We start from the raw sequence: 26213 nt of genomic DNA on the forward strand, positions 1-26213 counted from the left end.
TTAAGGCATCTTTGCATTTGTAATGGGGTGGAGGAAGGGAAGGGAAACAAGGCTGTGGTGTGGAGTGACTTGTGTCCCTCTGCCCCTCCTTCCATGGTCAAAGGTAGGATTTTTACTTTGGTTGGCTGGGAGAGGGTCTAGGAAGCTGGCTCAAGCTCCCGAGGGCCCATTCGCTTGATGGCTCCAGCTTGTAAGTGGGTTAGCAGAACATCTTGTCGCTGGCTCTGTTCTGGCTCCAATTCTGCTATAGGGGTCTGGAAGGCCTGGCTCAGGTAGTTATCCAGAGTTTGCTCATCCAGAGAGGGGTCAATGGAAATCAGGGCATGGCGTAGCCGTTCTGGGGTTGTCTCAGCCGCCCTAGCCCCAAATAAACAGACCTCAGCAGTGCTTGCTTCTTCCCAGCCCTCACCAGATGCTGCACCATCAGATGGTAAAGGGAGGGAGCAAATTCCATGGGGCGCATATGGCATTTCCTGCCCCTCCCCCAAGGAGAGGAGAGCAGCCCCAGGGGGCACATTCTGTAGGGCCCCGAGTCAGTTCTTCTATAGCACACTCGGGTGTAGCAGTTCAAGTCACAACCTTCAAAGAGCCTGGTTGGCCCAGTGGTATTTTACATACTGGATGAGGAATGGCTTAGTGGTGAAGGCAAGAGTGAGCACTGGACTTGAAATCAGAATTCAATAGGAAACATTTGTCAAACAGCCTGGGTAAAGCACTGTGCAAAGATCAGGGCCTTGCCCTTGGGGAGCTGACATTTTTTTAATTATAGCTACTACAGACGTGCTTTCAATAGAGTTTCTCATGGGATCCTCACAACAGCCTTGGGAGGTAGGTGCTAGTATCCCCACCTTTACAGAGGAGGAAACTAAGGCTGAACAAGGTTTGATGCTTGTCCAGGGTCACACAGCTAATAAGTGTCTTAGGCAGGATGTGAATTTGAGTGTTCCTGACTGAGTCCAGAACAGTTATCTCTGGTGCCACCTAGTCAAATACAAAGTTGGGGCGGGGAGGGGGATTGGCCAAAGGAGAAACCTGGACAAGGTACCAGAGGAAAATTTTAAGAAAGTGGAGAAGACAGGATTTTAGTCCTGGGTCTGGCTCTAGTGCCCTGACCACAGGCAAGTCACTTCTCTGAACCTGCTTCCTCATCTATAAAATGGAGACTCTATTTGTATTACTTGCATCACAGAATGTTGTGAGAAGTCTGTAAACCCTAAAACGCTATGTAGATGTGAACTGTTAGGTTGCTTTTCTGGACCAAGAGAAGCATAAGGGGAGCAGAGAAGTGTTGATCTGGCAATCAACAAGGGTACACTTACCTGTTAGGCCCAAGTTCTATCTCTAGGTCCAGCAGATAGGCCTTCTTCTCATTTTCGGCCTGTTCCCACAGTTTATGAATGAAGGGCCCTGAAGCACCCAATTCATCCTGGGAGAGGTCATAGACCCTAGTTAGGGCTCAGTGTAACACTTCTGGGTCTGGCTCCCTGCCAGCCATGACAGGTGAGGGAATGCCCTAGACTGTAAGAAGTCACCCATTCCACATTTGTAAGAAGGAATCCTACGAAGGGAGCTCAGGATGAGAGAGACTGGAATGAAGACTGATCCCCTCCCTTTAGGCTTGGAGGAAGGCTCCTATTGAACAAAAAGTCCTTCCTCAATGCTTAACCAAGCTTCGTCTTCTCCCATCCCAGCCCCAACCCATCCATTTTGCTGCTGGAGTTCAGTTTGCAAGATCAGCCCAGACACCCAAGTGACAATGTTTAAACCTGGTGGTATGGGGCTGAGCTTTCTGGGGAGGGCAGCCCTGGCTGGAGTGATCTCCCTTGAAGGATGGGACACTGGGCAAAGGCAAAGGGCAGGCTGTTGGTGTTACCTCAACAAACAAAAATCGGTAGTGAACGTCACGGGGGATGCCCTCTAACTGGACCTCAGCCACTTCCAACAACTCCTGAATCTGTTCGTCTGTCTTGAGAGGGAAGGCATTCTTGAGCACCATGCTGAATAGTGAGAGAAGATACCAGGCAGTGGGAGAGGAACCAACCCAATGGCTAGTTTTAATACAACAAACATTTAGTAAGCACCATCCAATGATTGTATGCAGAGACCCTGGCCTAGGTGTTGGTGTTACAAAGAGGATGAAAGTCCTGCTGGCTCAAGGAGCTTAGGATGACCAGGTCTTTCTGTTTTTATAGTCTCTTTCTTCCCCTTCCCTCGAGTCTGGCCATAGTTTTGGATGAAGGGTGGTGGGAGCTGTATGATAATGGCAAATGGAGTGGGACTGTCCATGGTGATGGTGTAGTAGTGATGGGCCAGATGTGCTCTTACTGATTTGTCATAGATTTTTTTTTTTCAGTTCTTATTTTGGTAAGCCTAGGGGGAACTAGACTCAGACATGTCCTCCCCTCATTCACTTAGGGCTTCTATGAGACAGGGCAGGTAGAGCCATGTGGCCTGCCTCAATGTTTTCTCTTTCTGCAGGGCCCTCAAGCTCCAGTGGAACATCAGTTCAACAAATCAACCAATATTATCAAGGAGCTTAGTGTTACATATTGGGGATGCTGAGCCAAAAACTGAAAAGGGTCCCTGTCTTTCGTGAATCTGTCTCATGGGGCAACTGTTCCTAAATCCTAATCCTGAGTACTCGGGCAGGGAGGAGTTGCGTGGGAGGGGGACAGGAGGTAGCCAGGGCCCTGGCCTTTCCAACCTGAACTGATCTAGGGTGAGGTTTCCCTCATTTGGACTGTCGCTGTTGGTCAACTCCTTCAGCAGATAGGACACGAGCTCTCTCTGGCCAAGGTACACATTTTCGTCCACCTAGGGAAAAAAGCCTGGTCTGTGGCTCCAGAGATTGGCCTACAGGAGCTTACCCAGGTTTTAATGGGAAAAACAATCCCAGAGGGGCAACAGCTCTTCCTCTAAACCCTCAGGGGTCTACAGGGCAAAGGAGAAAGGTAGGAAGGAGAGAAAAAAAGGTGATGGTGCTGGCTGCCCAGGAGTGACCAAACCCCTTCCTCTGTTGGTGGGGATAGAGAAGATTTCATAGAAGGGAATTCTGTAGAGGGCATTTCAGAGCCCAGAGGACCATAGGTCAGATCTGGAAGGTGTTTTAGAAGTCACCTAGACCAGACTGCATCTTTTATAATTGAGGAAACTGAGGGGAAGTGATTCGGGGAATAAGACAGGCCCTCTGAGATAGGGGCTCTGATTCTGGATCCAGTGCTATGCCCACTGTGCCAAGCCACATTTTGAAGATTAGATAACAGAAACCTAGGTTGAGTCAAGGCTCTACTTCAGAGAGTGCAACTCTGATGGGCTGACCATGTTCAAATGCAAAACGTACGCTTGCCAAAAAGCATTCACGTGGTAGCTGACGAGGATACACACTCTCAAGGCCTCTCTTAAGAACTCTGGAATCAATTGCATGACATGGGAGACACTGGCACAGGACCACCCAGCACGGTGTGCCCACATCAGAGAAGGTGCTGTGCTCTATGAGCAAAGCAGAATTGAAGTAGTTCAAAAGAAATACAAAATGCTTAAATTTAGAGAATCCACCCCAAATGTTCACATGGACTATTTGTGCCCAACCTGTGGTAGAAAATTCCGAGCTCTGATCAGCCATGGTTGGACACACTGTACCTTGGCTCTTACCATAGTTAAGTGATATCATTTTTGGTCCTCTTTGAGCACGAAGGACCTAACCTAATCTAAGGTTAAGTCAAGGCACTTGCCCAGCATCATCAATGGCTTTTGTCCAAGCTCATTAACATCAAGGTTAGGATGGGAACTCAGGACTTTCTTTTGACTCCTCTTTATATCAGTGCCTTTTCTAGTCACATTATGGTGGCTTTAGATAATCTCTAAGATTCCTTCCAGGTCTGAGATGATGATTTCGTTGACCTTATGCTCTTTTCCCTCTTCTGCTTGCTCCACTTTAGGCAGAGTGGATTCTCTTTTGGCAGTCTTTCTTTTTCTGGGGAGTAACGGGTTAAGCTCACCTTTCCCATGAGGACATCATGGAACTGCTTCATGACCTCACTGGAGTGAAAGAGTTTGACATTTTCAAAAATTGTGTAGGACCAGTCCATGGCAGAGGCATCCCCAAAGCGTTTTTTCAGGTAGTCGAGGAAAAACCGGGCCAAGGTGGATGTTTTCTCTTTCTGCAAGGAAATGGAGGGGTGAAGTTGGAGGTCAAGTGGTCAGGGAGCTGGTGGGATGACCTCCAAAGCCTGCTTCATCATCTGCCTTGGGAAAGCTGCTTATTTCATTGGGCCCCTTAAGAATTCTATCCTAAGGCCATAGGACTTTCCTCTCATCTTAGATGAATTTCTTATATGATTTTCCAAAAAAGCCTGTGTCTATCCTAGCCCCACCACCCTTGCCACCACTAGCCTCACAGAGCTTGTGAAGGCCAGTTCCCTTTATCTCTCCATTCCCTGGGCTAGGAGAGTGGGGGCACCTCTCACCCTCCCTCTCCTGTCTGACTCTGCTGAAGTATTAGCACCACCCACCCACTCTTCCTCCCACTGCTTGCCCTCCTGCCAACCACAATCAGCCTGAGGACCTGCTCTTCGGCCATCCGCTCTTTCCAGACATCTTGGATAATGTCCACCACCTCCTTTTTACTTAGCTTTTTGTTTCGGACAAACCCTCCGGACCGGAGGAACTCTGGGATGTCTTCAGTGGAGCCCTGGAAAAGGGGATATGTTCCTACCAACCATGGAGTTCTGAGCCAACGTGCTTCTATTAATTCAATTTAAGTCATTTACTAAGCATCTACTGTGTGCTGACTCAAAGAGCTTGGGCCAATTTTGACTAAGATTTGAAAGCCCTCCCTAAGCCACAGGGTGTAAATGGGACTTCCAGAGAGACAAAATCAGGAGTTGCCCCTCAAAGAGCTTGGAGGGCAGGGGAAACGTGTGCTGGCCAACCCCAGGGAAAGGTCCTACCAGGCCTTGGAAGGTCTCCCTTTCTCGAAGAAGTCCTGAACCAATCTCTTCCAGCAGCACATTGACAAGCTGGTCACTGCTTTTCCCTTGAGACAAAAACTGCCAGCGTTCTTGTCCCCCAGATACCACATCTGTGAGAGAAAAAGGGAAGAAGCTGGGGGCTGATCAATCTAGGGACCAAGCATTTGCTGAGAGAGGGCTCCGAGAATCAGAATTCTAGGAGGTCACCTAGTCAAGCCACAACCAAGCCAGAATTCCATCTACAGTATTCCTAACGAGCTATCTTTCAGCCTCTGCTTGAAGACTTCCAGTGATGCGAACACCCACTACCTCCTCAGGGAGCAAGCAGACTCAGCCTTTGCATCATTAGGAAATTTTTTCCACTGCTCCTAGGTCTAAGCTTGGGGGCCAAACAACCCAAGAGTAATATTTCGCCATGATAGCCCTTCAATACTGGGAACCACTTAACATACTGCATCCCCTGCTGCCAGGTCTTAGCTTTTTTAGGCTAAACACATTTTGGGCCCCTTATGAATCTTTGTATAGAAGTCTTCCCCGATCATGCTGGTCACCCTGTTCTGAATGGGCTCCAGTTTACCTAAAATATGGCATCCTGAACACAGTGCCAGCTGAGGCTGACCAGGGCCCGATACTCTGAAGACCTTCCCCCTCCTCATTTTTTTATATCATGCTTTTGTTATTGTAGCCCAAGAACTGATCACTGCCATAGCTTACTGATGACTGAGATTCTAAGTCCCCAGGCTGTTCTACTGTGGCGGGTTTTCCTCCCCAATCCATCCAACCCTACACCAGAGGGGCAAGAGCTAATGTTGCAGCTTGGTCTTTGTTTTTGAGTGGGTTTTCCCTAGGTCTTGGCCCCAGCAAAGCCCCTCTCCCCACCTGATGGCTACCTTCACACTTGGACCAGTTGGGCCTGGGAGTGGAGGTCCGTTGTATCTCCTGCAGATCTCGGGAGAATTCATCCCTATCCCTTACAATTGTCATATGAACCTGTAGCAGCATGTCGTACTCCTTTCGTATGTCTTGAAAGTCACTTCTTAAGTTCTCTACCTGGAAGACAGGTTCAGCTCAGGTCAAACACTAGAGGCTCCTAAGGAAGTACCATGTGGTGGAATTTGGGAAAGAGCACTGATTTTTAAGTCAGAGGACCTCTGGTTGAGTTCCTGCTTAGCTCCTTGGAACCTCTGTGACCTTGGCTAATAATAGTAGTAAATAGCAATTATATAGTGCTTTTGGGTTTTCAAAATGCTTTACAAATATCTCATTTTATCTTCACAACAACACTGAGAGATAGGTACTATTATTATCCCCATGTTACAGATAAGGAAACTGAAGGAAAAGTTAAATGACTTGACCATGGTCACACAGCTGGTGAGTGTCTGAATCTAGGTTTGAACTTGGGTTTTTCTGAGTGCAGGTCCAGTGCTCTATCTACTGCACCACCTAGCTACCTCTGGCCTCAATTTCATGATCTATCAAAAAGTATCAGCCTAGATCATAGTTAAGGTTCATTCTAGCTCTAAATCATATAATACAACGAACTCCCCCCTCCAACATTGGGCTGCGAGGGAAGAATGTCTCTCCCTAGTCAATCTCCCCATAATATCCAGCTCTACAGTAGGGAAAATAGCCTCACCATTTCAAATAATTCCTTGTTTTTTTTCTCCTCCATTTCAAAATCCCTCCTGGGGACAACATCACCAAAATTTGCCTTCATTGTGTTGAGTTCCTTCTGAGTTCTGGTGAGGTCTTGACGAGCCATCTTCAAAGCCAGGGTTAACTTCACAGGGTCTTCTCCCCACACATCTTGAAAGATAATCAGCCCTGTTAGTGCCCCAGGCTTAATTCTCTCCAGGTTCCAGCAAAAAAACCAAACATCTAATGCCCTTTCTCTCCTCTTGACGGTTCCATCTGAGGTTGCTTCAGCCACTGGGTCTTTCAATTTCACTGAATCTCTAACTTTGTGTAAGACTTTGTGCTAGGGTGTGAGGGACAAATACAAGGAGAGATGGTAAACTGCACCTCAAACCTACCAAGAGTAGGGGAGATAAGCTACCACAAATAACTATAATGCAAATTAGAATGTGATTGGTGCATACGAAAGGGACAAAGATGGAAGGATCCCTTTTGATTGGTCAGTGAGGGAAACCTTAGAGATCATCTCACTCAATTTCCTTATTTTACAGATAAAGAGTTTGAGGCTTAGAGACCTTAAGTGACTTGCCCAGGGTCACACAGGTAGAAAGTGGCAAGGTCAGGATTGGAACCTAGATGAAGGGGCTCCCATCTATTGATCTTTCCTTTATGCTGCACTACTTCAGGCAGAACCCGAGCTGATCACCTTATCCCCTGCTTCACCTTCGTATCTGTCCATCTCATAGATAAGATTTGCAAGTTCAGATCTGAGATTCGCAACCACTCTCTCTGACTTTAGAGATCACCCACATTCCTCAGTACCTACCACCACAGAAGACCTTACAGAACCACTCCCCACCCATGCCTCCTTTTGTTTCTGATTATACCCAAAAAGGAAGCTCCAGAGGAGTTTTATCTACCTGGAGACTGGGCAAGAGACATGTCCTCACGCTGATATCGAAGCTCATTAAGATCAGCAACAAGGATCCTTCTGGCATCTCGTTCATTAAGGAAATGAAGATATTCCTCTGCCAAGGTTTTCCGTAGCTTGGTCACCTGGAGGACAGACTAGCTCAGCTTGGACCATACTTGGGGGCAGCCACAAATTTTCTGACCTTACCTGGACCCGACGAGAAGCTAACAGAGCATGCTCTGCCTAGGAAGTTTTTAATGTAATGATGCTCCTGCTTACCAGATGTGTACAACTGGAAGAACAAGGCATGTATGACCTTTGTGGAGACTTGGTAGAATTGATTCAGTTAGGACTGAGGAAGAGGAGTAAGGGGAAATGGAGCTGTTTCTAAGACCCAGGCAAGAAAGGTATTCAGAGGGACAGAGTTGGAGCTCTGAGGGAACACATATTTCTCCTCTTGACCCATGGACTGTGACTGTCTACTAGTAGGGAGGTTTCAGTATATGCTTTCAGGTAGGGCTGGACACTACCAGTTAGATGTTTCCTAAGCAACAGGGTCCTCTATGGACCCCGCCTTGTCAGCAGGGAAAGAAATGATTTGGCAGACTCCATCAGACCCACTTGAGTTTGCAGAGAGATCTTCTCTTCGTTCTTTTTGTCAATGAGCTTTAATAAGTTAATTTTCTCTTTCTTCAACATTTTGATTTCATATCTCTCCTCTGCCCTGATAGCCAGGATTTTTTCATTGCAGTCTTCAGACACATTGACTAGCATGGCTTTCAGTGGCTCCAGAGACCGAATCTTCTCCCTAAAGTGAGCTGATCAAAGCCAGAGAAGATGAGTCCTCCAGTCCAGGGATGTATTGACCGAGGGGTGTGGGGGTATGGGACAGTTCTTCAGGTCCTCTCTGAACAAGTGATCTGGATAACAACCATTTCAAGAAGGACTGGATTGATTGGTGGGGACTCTAGGAAACAGGTGTTTAAAAAAATTATGAGGGGCAGCTAGGTGGCGCCGTGGATAGAGCACCGGCCCTGAAGTCAGGAGCACCTGAGTTCAAATCCGGATTGGACCAAACATTTGACACTTACTAGCTGTGTGACCCTGGGCAAGTCACTTAACCCCAACTGCCTAAGCAAAAAAAAAAAAAAAAATTATGGGATTAAAATCTAGTCCAACCCCATTTTATAGATTAGGAAGCAGATCCATAGAAATCCAGATCCAGTGACTTGCCTAAGACCACACAGTTGCTTCATAACTGAGACATTATTTGAACCTGAGTTGTCTGACTCAATCCAGTGCTCCTTTCATGGTACCACTTGGGTTACCTAACTAGAGACCAGACACTCTCATATCTGAAGGCTGCACAGCTAAGACAGCAACCTGCCCAGACAAATCCAGAGCAATATTCCTGAGTTAGTATCCAGGCCAGGACAAAGGGTATGCACGGTTTTATGGCTTTTTGTAGCCCTAAGCTTTTTATACCCAGTCCTGGCCATAGCATAACTAGGTCTGTATCCCAAAGAGATCAAAGGAAAAGGTCCTATATGTATGTACGATAATATTTTAAGCAACTTTTTTTCTCTTTTTTATTAATTTATTTTAATTTATCAACAATCACTTCCGTAAGTTTTTGAGTTTTAAATTTTTCTCCCCCTTCCTCCCCACCACCCTCCCCAAGACGGCGCACGATCTGATATAGGCTCTACATATACATTCCTATTAAACATATTTTCACATTAGTGATGTTGTAAGTAAGAATTAGAACCAATAGGAGGAAGCACCAGAAAGAGGAAACAAAACTCAACAGAAGAAAAGAAAATAGCAAATAGTATGCTTTGATCTGCATTCCAACTCCATAGTTTTTTCTTTCAGGAGAGTACCTTCTCTGCAGTCTTAAAGTAGGTTTTTTTTTTAACCTTTTTTTTTTTTCCTGGTCATAGACCGCTCCTCCCAAGAATAATGTTTTTAAATGCATAAAATAAAATACACAGTACTACCAAGGAAACCAATTATATTATAATACAGTTATCAAAGCAGAAAAATAAAATATAACAAATCCATGGACCCCAGGTTAAGAATCCCCGTCCTCCAGAGTTTCTTAGAATACTAAGAGATGAAGTGATTTGTGTAGGGTTACAAGGGCAATATGGGTCATAGGCAGGACTTGAACCCAGATCTTCTTGGTTCTGACAACAGCGCTTTATTGACTATGCCACACTGCCTTTCTGTGAGGCAGAGAATGAAGACCAACTCCCTCCCTTAAAGGTATTGGGAAAATTAATGTGTGAACCACTCTGAAGCTAAGAGGCGCCCTGGGTAGTTATGATGACCTGGTCTTACCCGGTGAACCTCACTGTAGAGGCATCAGACTGACTGGTCAACATATTTTTGTCGATTTGGTTGTCAGGACTCTGCTAGTACTTGTGAAGGACCTCCAAGAATTACAGAACCACAATGTTCAGAGGAACCTGGTCAGTTTGCTACTGAAGGCAGCACCCATGCACTCTCTCTCTTACTCACTTATGCACACACTCACACATGCTGGCTGGAGGGGTGGCACCCAAGGTCTTACCTAGTGTGACTTCATATGCGTTCTTTATGGAAGACAACAGGGGCTTATAAGTTTTGAAGTCCTCTATAAAGAATTCAAAGATTTCTCTGTAAGGCTGGTGAAAAAAGGAGAGAAACAAACCATGGGGGGAAAGCCAAGGGAAGAAGACCTTCCGTCTTATTTCTACCTCTCTGAAATGCCCTTTGTGGGCACTTAGTGGGTAGAAGATATGACTTCTTCCATCTTCCATTCCCTGGGGCCATATTGGATGATAAGAGGATGACAAATGACCAAAAATCCCATGACAACCACAGCCACTGTCACTGCTTTTGCCAAGTACAAGCAAAGACGGGCTTACTTCTCTACAGGCCCCCACAGGTGGGGTTGTGGGTCTTCTAGGTAAGGTTCCATGACCCCCTAACTCTGCCCTTACTTCTCCTGTCTTTCTATCTGCAGCACCTTCCTTCCCCTTCTCTCTGATGGGACAGGAGCAATGCCCATGTCTCAGCCTATGAGGCTTCTGTTCAAGCTTCACCCTGCACCTGAGGAGACCCGAGTTTTCTTCTGGCTCTCCCATAATTCTTGGCTTAGACCTTGGGCAAGGGGCTTGCCCTCTCTAACCCTCTGTCAGCTTCAGCTGAGGAGGTCTGAATGGAATGGTCTCTACCATCTCTTCTAATTCTGACATCCTAGGAGGCCCTGACTTCCTTTTGACCCCTCCTTCTTCAAACATGGCATTTCCTTGACTCTGTAAGATGCATGGATAATGTTAGTGCCATAATCCTATTTTTTAAAAGTCTGTGCTAGGTCAGGATTTTTCCTATGTGAGTTTGTGATCTGTATCCATCTGTCTCATCCATCTTTGACTGTAAGAAGCTAAAAGGCAGGGATGTTACTCTGTCAATGGGTAGCTTAGCAGAGGGTAGACACATACGTTGTGGCCGCTCACGTGAGGACGGCCCATATGGGTTAGTCTGGAGACGCCCCTGGAAACCTTAAGGGTGAGAACCGCTGTCCTCTCAGTAAGGACTCAAGAGAAACACAGAATTCTTGAATTCTAGGAGAGCTCAGAGTAGCAAAGAGTTGAAGTCCTTCATCTGACAGATCAGGAGACTGAGGCCCAGAGAGAGGAAGGGGCTTTCTTGAGGTCACACAGCTAGCTAGTGTCAAGTCAGCTGTCTTAACACCAAGACTCATTGCTGTATGCTCATCTCAGTGGGTCGGCTGCCACTGATGAGACCTCTGAACAGCTGGGCTCTAAGCAGTCAGTCTGAGTGATTTACTTTGGCACTGTTTCTCCTATCTATCCCTTATCTCCGCTCATATTGACACTATCCCATTGATGGTCACTCCACTTCTTGTCTAGACTATCACAACAGCCTCCTAACTGGACATCTGGACTCCAGCCTGTCTCCCTCTCCGGTCCGTTCTCTACGCAGCTGCCATAGTGACATTGCTCAAGCAGAGGCCTTGCCCTATCACAGCCCTGCTCCAAAGAGGTCCAGTGGTTCCCTGGTGCTTTTCAGATCCAAACTCCTCCATTTGGTATTTAAAGTCCTTCACAGTCTGGCTTCAGCCTTTATGTCCCTTCCTGCACTCTAATATCCAGCCAAATGGGCCATCTTAGGTCCTGAACTCAGTACTCCTCCTCCTTCTACCTCCAGGCTTTTTCTCAGTCTTCCTCACATATGGAATGCACTCTCTTCCTCTTAGAATCCTTTCTTCAAGGTCCATGTGCCACACCCTAGGGGACACCTCTCCTGATCCCCCAACGCTGACCTACATTCCTCCATTAGAGTACAAACTCTCTGAGGGCAGGGATTGTTTTTTGTTGTTTTATTTTTGTATCTCCTGTGCCTTGGAGTTGGACTGCACCTTTCTGGCCAGTCATTTATAGACTTTCTCCTGGGGTCAACATCTCCTCTGACCTGAGGGTCTGACTCCAATCTAACCCCCTATTGGCCTTGTGCACACAGGAGGGCTTGGGCAGCGGCTTCTCAGCCCCAGGATGCTTCCCAGTGAGGAGCTCCCTCCTCCAGGGACCCCCTTCTCCAGGGCTGATGGAGCAGCCGCACCTGGAGCTTGAGCTCCTCAGAGTTGTCTTTCTTCATGTCCAGAAGAAGCAGCTCTTTCCTCAGGTAGTTTTCGAGCTGTTCCAGGTATCGCGGCTTTGAAATGTTGAGTGCGGCCTTGTCTCTGGCCCTGTGGGAAACAGCATTGGGAAGGAGGTTGGTTCTTCATTGCAGACAGAAGCCTAGATCAATTTACTTTTTGGGAAGGGATATTTCTCATCCGTGGGGCAGTTCTCCCACCTCCCAGCACCCCCCGGCCCCCAGGCCCTCTGGACAGTCTGCAGCCCAGAAGAAGCTCAGCTCTGTTCACGTGCAGAGTATTTAGAAACAACCACCTGAATGAAGTGGCCACAGCGCTAGTTACTCCAGGCATCCGGTAGGAAGAGAGCAGAAAGGCTGGGATCACCTTGGAAAAATCTGGCCTGCCACATGGACCCCCTGTTTTGTACAGTGACAGCCATACCCTTCTAGACAGCCCTTCTAGAGAGCTCCAGATACAGAAAGAGTTCAAGAACGCACATCAGGCTGGCCTGATTGGAAAGAAGGAGCACATACATGCATGCGCATATGTATATGTTAATGTGTGTACACGTGTGTGAGCACATGCATGCGTACATATGGGTGCACATTTGCATTGTGAGAGTTTGTGTGTGAGCATCTGTGTGAAGCTGTGTGCTTGAGTAGGCATGTGTACATATATGTGTGTGCCTGTTGAGTGTGAATGCATGTGCATGTGTATGCTTGCTCCCACATGCTTACCCTGTTTTGTTGGTGGTTGAGCAGGGTTTGCGGTTCTGTAAGATAACTTGTGCACTGGCATACGCAGGCCATGAGGAGAGACGGCCACCCGTGGAAAAATGAAGCGGCTGAGAAATAGGTTCAAGAGAGATACCTCGCTTTGCTGAGCCCCTAGCCCGGGGCTCTCTAGGTTTCCTGACCTCCAACCTCCCAGTCACTGACTTGGCCTGTATCTTGTGAGTACATGGCTGCTGGGTGCTGTCCCCTACACTGGACTGTCAGCTCCCGTGAGCAGGGTGGGGTTCTGCTTCAGCCCAGTGCCTAGCACAGGGCACTATTTAATAAATGCCTGTTGGCCAATGGACTGTGAGGAAGTCTGGTTTCATGGAAATACTGCTGCATTCAGAGCCCTCACTCTCACTCTGCCTAGGTTGTGACTGTGCACGTGACCCTTAACCTCTGGGCGTGGGGACTGGCTAATAGAGATGCCAGGGGCTGCCTGCATATAGCACGGGGAGCACCCTCACTGTGGATTGGCTGCACCGTTGGAGGGCCCCATAGCTTCTGCATGTCACCCTCCCATCATTGAGATGGAGGAGGGGAAGAGTTCAGTGGGTCCAGCTAGCTTGGGCACCCCAGCCTGTCAGCTACCTTGGGAGGATGCTGATAGGAAATGCCCACTCACCGGAGTTTTGCGGTGCTGAAAGATCTTACGTTTATAGAGAGTCTTGGCATCTGGGAGAGGGTTGGATGTGGTGTTTACTGTAGGATGAGCAAGATGGTCTCTGAATGAGAAGAATGACAAGAGCCTGTCATTGGGTATCGGATACCCCAGGGCTTTTGTAGAGGAGAAATACAGAAGCATCGATGGGCTCCACCCCTTTCCCTTCCTCCACCTCGTGGAGACCAATGGAGAAAACGAAGTGTCCAGGGCACCTACTCTGTTCTTCCCTGGAAACGTTTTTCTTCTTTTCACCAGCACATCCTAGCCTAGAGGTCTGCCTACCACAAGTACAGGACAAAGTGCTCACATCAGCCTGCTTTGTCATGCATTTCATCCAAGTGTTTTGGCTGCCAGATAGAAAGAGACAAAAAAAATACCAACTGGGCACCGTGGGAAGATGTGGTGGGGGTGATGAGGCAGTCTGTGGTAAGTAGAAAGGAGGAGAGTGGATCTTTCCCGAATTTCCTGAAGCCTCAGGCAGTCACTGGCCCAGCGGTGAAGGAAGGGTTATGGGGTGAGAGGTCTTGGAGCGGGGTGGAACTTTACAGGTTATTCTGAAGTAGAAAGAGCTTGGAGTCCCAGGATCTGTGTTTTGGTCCTGGGTCAGTTTCTCACTAGTCCTAAAATCATGAGTTTTGGTTATCTCTTGGCATTAGATAAATAGTTAGAGTTTCTCAGAGCATAATGCCTGGCACACAGTAAGTGCTTAATAAGTGTTCAGTGACAGAGGGGCAGCTAGGTGGCACAGTGGATAAAGCACCAGTCCTGAAGTCAGGAGGACCTGAGTTCAAATCTGGACTCAGTAGCTATGTGACCCCGGGCAAGTCACTTAACCTTCAATTGACTAAAAAAAAAAAATGTTTAGTGACTAATGGAAGCAGAACAGGACAAGTACTGGAGCCAGACGTGCTAAGGAGGGCAGCAGATTAGACTTGTGGAAGGAAAAGGAAAACACCCTGGCCCGGGGAGTTTGGAAAGTCTAGGTTTGGGCCCTGGTTCTCTTCCTGAGTAGCTGTGTGACTGTGAACAAAGTCCCTTGACCTCCATCTGCTCATCTGTAAAATGGGGATGATAATCCTCGCTGTGTCTACCTCACAGGGTTTGTAAGGAAAATGTGAAATGTAAAGCTTTTCTTAAAAGATGAATGGCTAATGTTAGCAATAACTAGAAACTTCCCTCACAGAATCGTGTTCTCATGCCTCACCAAGGTTCGCCGAGGCCACTGTAAAGCAGCCCCCAGTCTGGATGGTTTCTGCCATCCCAGAAAGGTCGCATGCATGGCCCCAACCACAGACTGTCTTCCGTCCTTTCCGAGGACCAGCCTCGAACGGTGCCCAGCGGCTCCTCACCCAGGGCGGCCTTTTCTCTTTCTTCAGAGACATCGGCAGAATAACAGAAAGTACTAACAATCCCTCTCTATTAAGATCCCCATGGCTATTAGCGCTGTTAATGCGAGATCCTTGTCCAGGTGGCTGAGAGTGGGTGATATAAGACCACAGGTCTGGGGGCGGAAGGCACTTGGGCACCATTTAGTGCAGCCCTCTCAATTTACAGGTAAGGAAACCGAGGTCCACAGAAGTCAAAGGACTTGTCTGAGGCCACAGGGACACACCACGAAGCCAAGCCTCTGACTCGAGTCAGCGGTCTCTCCATCCAGATATGCTCCGCTATTTTACGGGAGGAGTCTCTTGGCTCACTTCAGTTTTGTCATGCTTACTACAAGGGAAACTGGAAGACAAAAGGCAGTTGCCGCTTAACGGAAGGAGGGCTCACAGGTTCTCACTGGAGGGCTCGATCAAGCCAGAGGGCCTGGTTAGTCACACATCCAGGGCCAACCCAAAACATCGTTCCATGGGACATATGGCAGTGCTCATGATCAACCCTGACAAAGCACATCGCCAAGAAGTGGAGCAGCAGCCTGGCTTAGAGGACAGAGAATGGGCCTCAGAGACAGGAAGACCTGGGCTCAAGCCGGAGCTGAGTGAGCCTCGACAAGTTATTTAACCTCTTAGTGCTCTGATAATAATAGCATTTCTAGAGCACCTACTATGTGCCAGGCACTTTACAAATATTCTCTCATTTGATCCTCACAACAGCCTTGGGAGGTAGGTACTATTATTATCCATCCCTGTTTTACCATGGAGAAAACTGAGGCAGAAAGAGGTTAAGTCATTCGCCCATGCTAGATCTGCACTCAGGTCATCCTGACTTCAGGCCCCATGCTCAATCTACATATACTTTTTTTTTGTATTTCTCTTTTTATTATTAATTTATTTTGATTTATCACCAATAACTTCCATCAGCTTTTGAGTTTAAAATTTTTCTCCCCCTCCCTCCCCAAGAAAGTGTGTAATCTGATATAGGCTATACATATACATTACTATTAAACATATTAGTCATGTTGTAAGGAAGAATTAGAACCAATAGGAGGAACCACAAGAAAGAAAATAGCAAATAGTAGGCTTCGATCTGCATTCAAACTCCATAGTTCTTTCTCTGGATGTGGATAGCATTTTCCACCATGAGACTTTGGGAGTTGTCTTAGATCCTTGCACTGCTGAGAAGGGCTAAGTCTATCAAAGTTAGTCACCGCACAATGTGGCTGTTACTGTGGACAACGTTCTCCTGGTTCTGCTCACTTCATTCAGCATCAGTCCATACAAGTCTTTCCTGCTTTTTCTGAAGTCCTCCTGCTCATCATTTCGTATAGCATGATAGTATTCCATTACATTCATATTCCACAACTTGCTCAGTCATTCCCCAATTGATGGGCATCCTCTCAATTTCCAATTCTTTGCCACCACAAAAAGAGCTGCTATAAATATTTTTGTACATGTGGGTCCTTTTCCCATCTTTATGATCTCTTTGGGATACAGCCCTAGAAGTTCTATTGCTGGGTCAAAGGGTATACACAGTCTTATAGCCCTTTGGGCATAGTTCCAAATGGCTCTCCAAAATGGCTGGATCATTTTACAACTCCACCAACAATGCATTAGTGTTCCAATTTTTCCACATGTTCTCCAACATTTATTATTTTCCTGATTTGTCATGTTGGCCAATCTGATAGGTGTGATGTACAATCTACATATACTTTAACATTTGATGACTTTGTTACAAAAGCGGCATAAGGGACTTCAACAAAACAGATATAGGGGAGGATGGCAAAAGCAGTTTTGGAAAATATGGTTCAGGAGTAAACAATGAGAGAGGCCAGAGATGTGCAGACAGCCTGAAGCCTAACCCGATGAAGAACCCAGTGTGTGGACTGCTAATGGGACAGGAAGCCAAGATGGAGGGATACAGGCATTAACCCAACTGAACTCTTCCAACATTTCCCTCGAAACAACTTTAAAATAATTCCTCAAATCAAATTTTGGGGCAGCAGAGCCAGCAAGGTCAGGGTGAGTCATCTTTCAAGCCTAAGACAACCTAGGAGGTCACAAAGAGAGATTTCTGACAGTGGAGTGGGAGCTGGCCCAGAGTTTGGCAGGAACACCAAGCAGCCGGCCTTTGAGGCAGCTGTGAAGGCTGTAGAAGCAGCAGTAGCTGCTTTGGGAGCCCTCAGCCCAGATGCATTAACTGGTCAGAAAGAGATTAAAGGATGCCCTTTGCTGGCACTGGGTGCAGCCGGTGCTGACTGGTAGCTGATCGGCATATTGTGCATATGCAGTTTTGGGCTGCAGTTCCAGGACAGAGAGGAGTGCTTGTGGTCAGTCACAAGGGAGTAGGGTTCCTGGTTACAGTTCTAAGGCAGAGGGGAGCTCTAGCACTTGTGACTGCAGGAGAGCAAGGGATGTGGTCATAGTTCCAGGGCCAAGAGCAGCATTAGCACTTGTGGCTGGAGGAAAGCAGGACCTTTCCTGGGTAAAGACCAGAACACAGACCAGGACAGCAGTGACCACTCCTTTCCCCAGATCACATCACCTTGGAAGCACTAAAAACTTGCAGATCCCCATGACTAGCTCTGAAAACAGTAGCACAAAAAAGCCTAAAATTTGGCACACAGGGCCTCCCCACACCCAGGTGAGCAGAGCCCAACTTTAACATAAAGTTCAAAGCCAAGAAATAAACTGGAAAAAATGAGCAAACAATAAAAGAATAACTTGACCATCAAAATCTACTACAGTGGCAGAGAAGACTGAGACATAAACTTAGGAAAAAAACAACAACATGAAAACAGCTACAAGCAAAGCCTCAAATAAAAATGCTACTTGGACCCAAGGACAGCAAGAATTCCTGGAAAAGTTAAAGAAAGAGATAAGAGTGGTAGAGGGAATTAATTAAAAAAAGAGTGATAGAGGAAAAATTGGAAAAGGAAATGAGGGTGATGCAAGAAAATTATGAAAAGAGAATTAACCGCTTGGTAAAAAGGCACAAAAATTCACTGGATAAAGGAACTACTTAAAAAGCAGAATAGACCAAATGGAAAAGGAGGTATAAAAATTCACTGAAGAAAATAACTCCTTAAAAATTAAAATTGGAAGCTAGTGACTCTATGAGACATCAAGAAATAAAACAAAATCAAAAGAATGAAAAAAAAGAAGAAAATATAAACTATCAGAAAAATAACTGACCTGGAAAATAGAGTGAGGAAAGATGATTTAAGAACTATTGGACTGCCTGAAAGCCATGATTAAAAAAAGAGCCTAGACATCATATTTCAAGAAATTATACAAGAGGGAGAGGCTAAGTGGCGCAGTGGATAGAGCACCGACCCTGGAGTCAGGAGGACCTGAGTTCAAATCTGGCTTCAGACACCTAACACTCACTACCTGTGTGACTCTGGGCAAGTCACTTAACCCCAACTGCCTCACCAACCCCCCCCCCCCCCCAAAAAAGAAATTATACAGGAAAACTGCCCTGATATCTTAGATCCAGAGAGCAAAGTAGAAATTAAAAAAAAAAAAACAACACCAATTACATCCTGAAAAAAGATCCTCAAATTAAAAACTCCCAGGAATATTATAGACAAATTCCAGAGCTCCCAGGTCAAGGAGAAAATACTGCAAACAGCCAAAAAAAAAAAAAAAATAATTGACACATCATGAAGCCACAGTCAGGATCACACAAGACTTAGTGGCTTCCAAGTTAATGGATCAGAGGGCTTGAAATATGATATTCTGGAAGGCAAAGGAAGTAGGATTATAATCAAGAATCACCTACCCAGTAAAACTGAGCATAATCCTTCAGAGGAAAAAATGGAAATTTAATGAAATAGAGGATCTTTATGCATACTTGATGAAAAGACCAGAGTTGAATAGAAAATCTTACATTCAAACATAAGACTCAAGAGAAGCATAAAAAGGTAAACCTGAAAGAGTAATCATAAGGGATTCAATAAAGTTAAACTGTTTATATTTCTATATGGGAAGATGATACATGTAACTCCTAAGAACTTTGTCATTAGGACAGTTAGAAAGAGTCTACACAGACAAGGCATAAATGTGAGTCAGTTATGTTGGGATGATTAAAAAAAAAATGAAGGGACGAAAAAGTGAGCTGCACTGGGAGAAGGTGAGAGAGGTAGAATGGGGAAAATTTTCTCACCTAAAAGAGGCTTGCAAGGGAGAACTTTTACAGTGTGGGGGGAGTGGGAGGCAAGGCTTGAACCTCACTCTCATCAGAATGGTTCAAAGAGTGAATAATATACACACACACTCAGCTGGGTGTAGAAATCTATCTTACCCAATAAGGAAATAAGAGGAGAAGGGTACTAGAGATGTGGGTGGGGGAGAGGAGGAGATGATAAAAAGGAGGGCAGATTTAGAGAGGCAGTGGTCAGAAGCAAAACAGACTTTTGAGGAGGGATAAGATTAAAAAAAAATAAAGAAAACAACAGACAGAAGAAAATAGGATGGAGGGAAGTACATAGTTAATAATCATAACTGAATATGAATGAGATGAGCTCACCCATAAAAGGAAAGCAGATAGCAGAATGTATCAGAAAAAAGCAACTAACAATACATTGTTTATAAGAGGCACACTTGAAAGAGAAAGATACACAGAGAATTAATATAAAAGGCTAGAGCAGAATCTATTACGCTTCAGCTGAAGTAAAAAAAAAAAAGGCAGGGGTAGCAATCATGATTTCAGCAAAAGCAAAAATAGACCTAATTAAAAAAGAAAATCAGGGAAAATATGTTTTGCTAAAAGGTACCATAAACAATGGAATAATACATGTATAAAAATATCCATAGCAGCTCTTTTTGTGGTGGCAAAGAATGGAAAATTGAGAGGATGCCCATCAATTGGGGAATGGCTGAGCAAGTTGTGGTATATGAATGTGATAGAATACTATAGTGCTATAAGAAATGATGAAGAGGCTGACTTCAGAAAAACCTGGAAAGGCTTGTATGGTCTGATGCTGAGTGAAGTGAACAGAACCAAGAGAACGTTGTACACAATAACAGCCACGTTGTGTGATGACTAATATTGATAAACTTAACCCTTCCCAGCAATACAAGGATCTAAGACACCTCCAGAGGCCTTGTAATGGAAAATGCTATCCACAACCAAAGAAAGAACTATGAAAGTTGAATTGCTATTTTTTTTTCTCATCTGTTGAGCTTTGTTTCCTCCTTCTGATGGTTCCTCCTATTGGTTCTAATCTTTACTTACAACATCACTAATATGAAAATATATTTAATATGAATGTAAATGTATAGCCTATATCAGATTGTGCACTGTCTTGGGGAGGGTAGTGGGGAGGAAGGGGAGAAAAATTTTAAACTCAAAAGCATAAGGAAGTGATTATTGATAAATCAAAATAAATTAATAAAAAAACCAATGCAATGATACAAAAAATTTTTACAGCAAGTTGATCTGATAAAGGCCTCATTTTTCAAATATATATGGAACTGAAACAAATTTATACATAAAAAAAGAGCCGTTCCCCAATTGATATGAATAGGCAGCTTTCAGAAGAAGAAATCAAAGCTACTTATAGTCATAAAAAATGCTTTAAATCATTATTGACTAAAGAAATGCAAATTAAAACAACTCTGAGGTACCACCTTACACCTATCAAATTGGCTATTATTATAGAAAAGGAAAATGATAAATGCTGAAGGATGATATGGAAAAACAGGGACAGTAATGCACAGTGGAGTTGTGAACTGCTCCAACCATTCTGGAGAACAATTCAGAACTATAAAACTGCATTATCTTGTGACCCAGCAATACCACTACTAGGTCTGTATCCCAAAGAGATTTTTTTTTGGCAACTGAGGTTAAGTGACTTGTCTAGGTCACACAGCTAGTGTCAAATATTTGGTCTAAGCCAGATTTGAACTCAGGTGCTCCTGACTTCAGGGCTGGTACTCTATCCACTGTGTCACCTAGCTGCCCCTTCCCAAAGAGATTTTTTAAAAATGGAAAAGAACCTATTTGTACAAAAATATTTATAGCAGTTATTTTATCTGGTGGCAAATAATCGGATTGTAAATTGAGGGGATGTTCATCAATTTCAGAATGGCCGAACAGGTTGTGGCTTATGATTATGATGGAGTAACTTATTGTGCTATAAGAAATGACGAAGGGGGTGGTTTCAGAAAAACCATGAAAAGACCTAAGTGAACTGATGCAATGTGAAGTGAGAAGAACTGGGAGATCATCGTGCACAGTGACAACAATGTTGTAACGATCTGAAAAACTTGGCTACTCAGATCAATACAGTGATACATGACAATTCCAAATGATGTATGATGAAAAAATGCTATCTACCTCCAGAGAGAAAACTGACGAACTCTGAGTGCAAATTGAAGTATAATTTTCTTTATTATTTTTACCTTTTTTTGGTGATATGGCTAATATGAAAATAGATTTTGCATCATTTTACATGTATAATTAATTGATATCATTTCGTTCGCCTTTTCAGTAGGAGGGGAAGGGGTGGGAGGGAGGGAGAGAATTTGGAACCCAAAACTTACAAAGAAAAAAATGTTAAAAATAAATAAATGATAACTTGAAAAAACTGTGTGGAGCCAAATAACTCTCAGTGCTACTCTTGACAGGCTGAGTTTATGAGTTCTCTCTAAGGGGCAGATGGGACGGGGGCCAAGCTTTCAGGGAACCAATAAGAACAGATGTCCTCTAGGTGGTGCTGTTCTCCCATCTTCAGTGGTCTACCAAATTCCAACAGGGTTCCAGCCCCATGGGTAGGTAGTTAGGGTTGTCTCCATTGGAGCCAGATTGTGTTGAAGCAATTCCATTTTGTTCCCGCATCCCTCCATCTCTCCACCAGTCCCAATGGAAAGGGTTTCTCTTCAGTTCCATTTCAAAATGGTTTAAAGAGAGTGGGGTCGCATTCTGGACTTGACTTGCCTTAGGGCAGGGGGTATTACTGTTCCCTTCCTATTAACAGCTGGTAACTTCTTACAGCACTCAGAATCTCATCGAAAGGAGGGTACCATGAGAATGGGTCATGATACTGCTTCTCAGCATTTCACACCCTTCTAGATGGATTCGAAGTTCCAGGCAAAACAAAGGGGAATTCAGCTGGTGCCAATACAAATACCTGTGGCCAGGGTTTTTTCCCCCTGATGAGAAATCCCAAGGATCAAGCATAACAGAGGTTACACTTCGAGATGAGGCCTTAGAAATAAACTCGTTCTAGGTTCTTATTTTTCAACCTGCCCAAGTTCAAAGTAGTAGTATCAGAGCCAATATCTGAACCCAGACCATACTGGATTCTTTTCAACTGATCTAGTATTTATCTTCGTTGTACAAAGTTGTTGGCATATTATCTTCCCAATTAGACAGTGAGCTCCTTAATAAAAGAACATTAAAAAAATTTTTTTGGGCTAGGCAATCTGAGTTAAGTGACTTGCCCAGAGGCACACAGCTAGTAAGTGTCAGAGGCTGGGATTTGAATTCAGGTCCTCCTGACTCCTGGGCCAGTGCTCTATCCAATGCACCACCTAGCTGCCCCTATAAAGGAACATTACTATAGTGTCTACTATGTGCCAGGCACTTTACAAATATTATCTCACCTGATCCTCACGACAACTTTGGGATGTAAATGCTATTAGTATCCCCATTTCATAGTTAAGGAAAACAGAGGCAAACAGAGGGTAAGTGACTTGCCCATAGCTAGTAAGTATCTGAGGCCAGATTTGATAACAGGTTTTCTTAAGTTTTGGCACAGGGCAGTGGGGTGAGTATTTATTAACTCAACAACCATTTATTAGGAACTTATTATGCCCAAAGCATTTCATCATTTATAGAACCTGTGAAAACAATGGGAAAAATCCTCTGTGAAGAAGCCCTGATTCAGGTCCTCATCTTCATCATCAACACCTTTCACCTTCTAAGGCCTCTTCATTCAACAGCTACCAACATGCACCTCCCCCTTTGCCAATAGCTGATATGAAAGATAACTTCATAGGTTTTACTTTGCAAATGAGGAACAGTGACTTGAGAAGACCATACAGTTATCTGATCTGGGATTTGAATGTAGGCTGACTGCAAATCCCTTGTGTTTTACTTAATTCAATGAATGTAGGTATTAGTTCACAGGACATCCTAACTGTTTGTGTATCCTTATTGTCCTTTACCTCTTGGGGCGCTAGGGGCTGGGAGCAGTATCACTTTAACTGATTTTGTGCAGTTCGTGAACTTCAAGAAAGGCATCGTTGGATTTAAGAACTGGGAAGGCCTGTGGAGATCATCTAGTCCAACCTGCTAATTTTACAGATGAGAAAGCTGAAACCCGGAGAAAGGAAGTGATCTTCCTAAGGACATACAAATGAATGGTAATGGAGCTGAGATGGGAACTGAGGGGGAGTGTGATAGGATGTGAGAAGTGGTGAAAAGGACAAGAGATTCAAAGTCAGAAAACTTTGCTCTCTTACTTTCCAGCTGTGTGATTCTGGGCAAGACTCGTGACCATCCTGGGCCTTAATTTATCCCTTTGTAAAATGTAGAGTTTTGATTGTTTTGAGGCCTAAGGACCACTCCAGTTTTAAACTGTGTCATCCTAAGTGCTATAGAAGCAAGAGGTTTTTTTATTATCGGTGAATCTCTCCACCTAATAGGACTGCACCTCGAATTTAACCTGTGTGATCTGGAGCAAATTCTTCTTTTCTCCAGGTCCCAATTTCCTTCTCTGTTTTTAAGCTGAGAGGTCTATTCTTGGCTCTGTCACTTGTGTAACTTAGAGCAAATCACTTCCCTACTCTGGATCTCAGTTTTCTCCTCTCTAAAATGAGAGGTTGGACTAAATCTCCAAGATCTCTTCCAGCTCTAAATCTTGTGAGAGACACAGGAGAGTAGAACAGAAAGAAAGAATTGGAGCTGGAGTCAGGCAACCTTGGATTCGAATCTGCCTCTGACACTTTACTAGGCCCTCTGTGCCCCAGGGTAAATGGTTTCAGCTACCAAAGTCCCAGTTTTGTCATCTTGAAATATGAGGAGAGGGATAATACTGGTAGGGATTATACATACTTCACAGGGCTGGTGTGAGGAAGCCCTTTGCAAACCTTAAGACACCATGGAAATAAGAGTTATTCCATGACTCCAAACTAATGGAGTGGGCACTAGGTGTCAGTAACGGATAAAGCGTGTGCTTGGAGTAAGGAAAACCAAAGTTCAAATCTCGGCCTCAGCCACTTTCTGTCTGTGTGATCCTGGGCAAGTCCCTTAACCTAGCTTAGCTTCAAGTCAAGTCAACAAGCATTTTTTAAGTGCCTACTATGTGTCAGACACTATGGTAAGCACTGGGGTACAAGGAAAGACAGTGCCAGTCCCTGCTTGCAAGGAGGCAGCTAGGTAGCCCAGTGGATAGAGAGAGGAGCCTGAAGTCAGGAAGACCCAAGTTCAAATTTGTCCTCACATATCGACTCTGTGACCCTGCACAAGTTATTTAACCTGAGTTTTCTCAACTGTAAAATGGGGATTATAGTAGTACCTGGCACATAGTAAGTGTTATAGAAATGCTAGCTATTATTGTTTTTAATATCCATTTCTTTGCTTTATTTTTTTAATGTTCATTTTTATAAATTTTGAGTTCCAAATTCTCTCCGTCCCTCCAGCCCTTCCCCCCACCCACTGAGAAGGCAAGCAATATGTCAATTATACATGTGAAGTCATTCAAAACTAATTTCCACGTTAGCCATGTTACAAAAAAAAAATGAAACAAAACAAAAGCAAGAAAAGTAAAGAAAATGAAAAATAAATAAAATAAAGTGCTTCAATCTTCACTTAAGAGCTCGTCAGTTCTTTTTCTGGAGATGGATCAACTAAGGAGATGGATATTACTAAGGAACTCACAGTCTAATGGGGCAGACAATATGCCAACAACTTTGTACAAAGAAAAGACATACTGGATAGACGGGAGATAGTCTCAGAGGTAAGGCACTAGAAATAAGGAAGCCCTGAAAGGCTTCTTGCCAAAGGTGGGCCTCAGACACTTGAAGGAAGCCAGGAGGTGGAGATGAGGAAGGATAGAGCCCCAGGCATGGGGGACATCCAGTGAAAACGCCAAGAGTAGGGAGATAAAGAGCAAGAAGTTCAGTGTCAATGGACAGCAGAGTTGGAGGATAGAGGAGAAGAGGGAGGTAAGGTGTAATTTAGACTTTAAAGGTAAGAAAAGGACAGGTTATAAAAGGGTTTAAAAGCCAAACCCAGGATTTTGTAGTTGTTCCGGGTTTACTGAATCATTTGTTGAATCAGGGTATGCCTCAGTTTCCTCTTCTATAAAATGGGAATAAATACTAGCACCTACCTCACAGGGCTGTGAGGACCAAATCATCTACCATGTACAAAGCACTTTGGAAACCTAAAGCGCTATGTAAATACTAGTTATTATTTGCAATTACTATCCTAATAAACTTGGGCACTCTCACAGCGAGAGCCAGTCTCTTGCAGGCAGGGTACGAGCTTTGCCCGCCTGCAGTTGAGCCCAGCTTTCTCTTGGGTTCACCCAGACCGGGCTGGAGCTCTCCCGGAAGGAGAAAGCAAGAAGGGGGAATCAAGCTTCTGCCCAAGCCATACCTCTCTGTTGCTTGGGAGAAAGTAATATCGCTTGCCGGTCGAGGGAGAGCCATAGTCTGGGGGCCCGTCCCTCTCCTAGGGCATCAACCGCTCGCCCGCAACCTACAGCGGCTGACTCCAGGAGCCTCAGCCGGTATTTGTTTACAGTCTGTCGCCGTGGAAACGCTGCCTGGAGAAGACCCCCGAGCACGGGGGTGGCCGCGATACTGCCTGAGTCGCGCGGCACGCAGCTAGGTCAGGCTCCCTACCCCCGATTAGGAGCAGCTCTGGCCCCTTGTATCGGAGGTCGTGGAAGTAAAGACACATGTAATCGCCTGGAGAAAGTCACGTCCGCTTGGGGGAGACTTGCCTAGGACACTCACACAGGTGACAAGTAGTAATTAGAGACAAACAAGTTAACACGCTCCAAGGCAACAGAATGACTGTGGCTTCGGGGGTGTGGCGAAGGCTGAGAGGCCGAGGCCGCTTTCCTCTAGGGAATTGTAGTTTTTGCCCTCCGAAAGTTTCCACTTGACAGGGTTCCAACTGAAGAGATACGGACTACCATTCCCAGCAAGCTGTGCGCGTCCGCCCTGCCGAATGAACTTGGGCCGCCCCTGAGGCCGCCGGCACTGTG

General features: G+C 45.1%; 1 protein-coding gene across 4 annotated transcripts; it reads right to left on the minus strand.

The window, feature by feature from the left end:
* Positions 1 to 25755, minus strand: TSNAXIP1 (translin associated factor X interacting protein 1). 4 transcript variants are annotated; one of them, XM_027847506.1, is made up of 16 exons: positions 25598 to 25755; positions 13568 to 13667; positions 12904 to 13010; positions 12148 to 12274; positions 10094 to 10187; positions 8140 to 8336; positions 7526 to 7661; positions 6607 to 6776; positions 5861 to 6020; positions 4950 to 5080; positions 4565 to 4690; positions 3999 to 4160; positions 2705 to 2814; positions 1874 to 1997; positions 1320 to 1426; positions 1 to 357 (listed from the first exon to the last, which is right to left on the minus strand). In XM_027847506.1, exons 1-16 carry the CDS (start codon positions 25648 to 25650, stop codon positions 138 to 140), a joined length of 2124 nt encoding a protein of 707 aa, XP_027703307.1. In that variant the 5' UTR covers positions 25651 to 25755; the 3' UTR covers positions 1 to 137. The 4 variants fall into 4 exon arrangements, with proteins under 4 accessions (XP_027703307.1, XP_027703331.1, XP_027703314.1 ...); XM_027847530.1 differs by lacking the exon at positions 12904 to 13010; XM_027847513.1 differs by lacking the exon at positions 4565 to 4690.
* Between the last annotated feature and the right edge of the window lie 458 nt (positions 25756 to 26213).

This window comes from Vombatus ursinus, unplaced genomic scaffold (assembly GCF_900497805.2).
Source record: "Vombatus ursinus unplaced genomic scaffold, bare-nosed wombat genome assembly UNPS02005286.1, whole genome shotgun sequence".
Taxonomy (NCBI): domain Eukaryota; kingdom Metazoa; phylum Chordata; class Mammalia; order Diprotodontia; family Vombatidae; genus Vombatus; species Vombatus ursinus.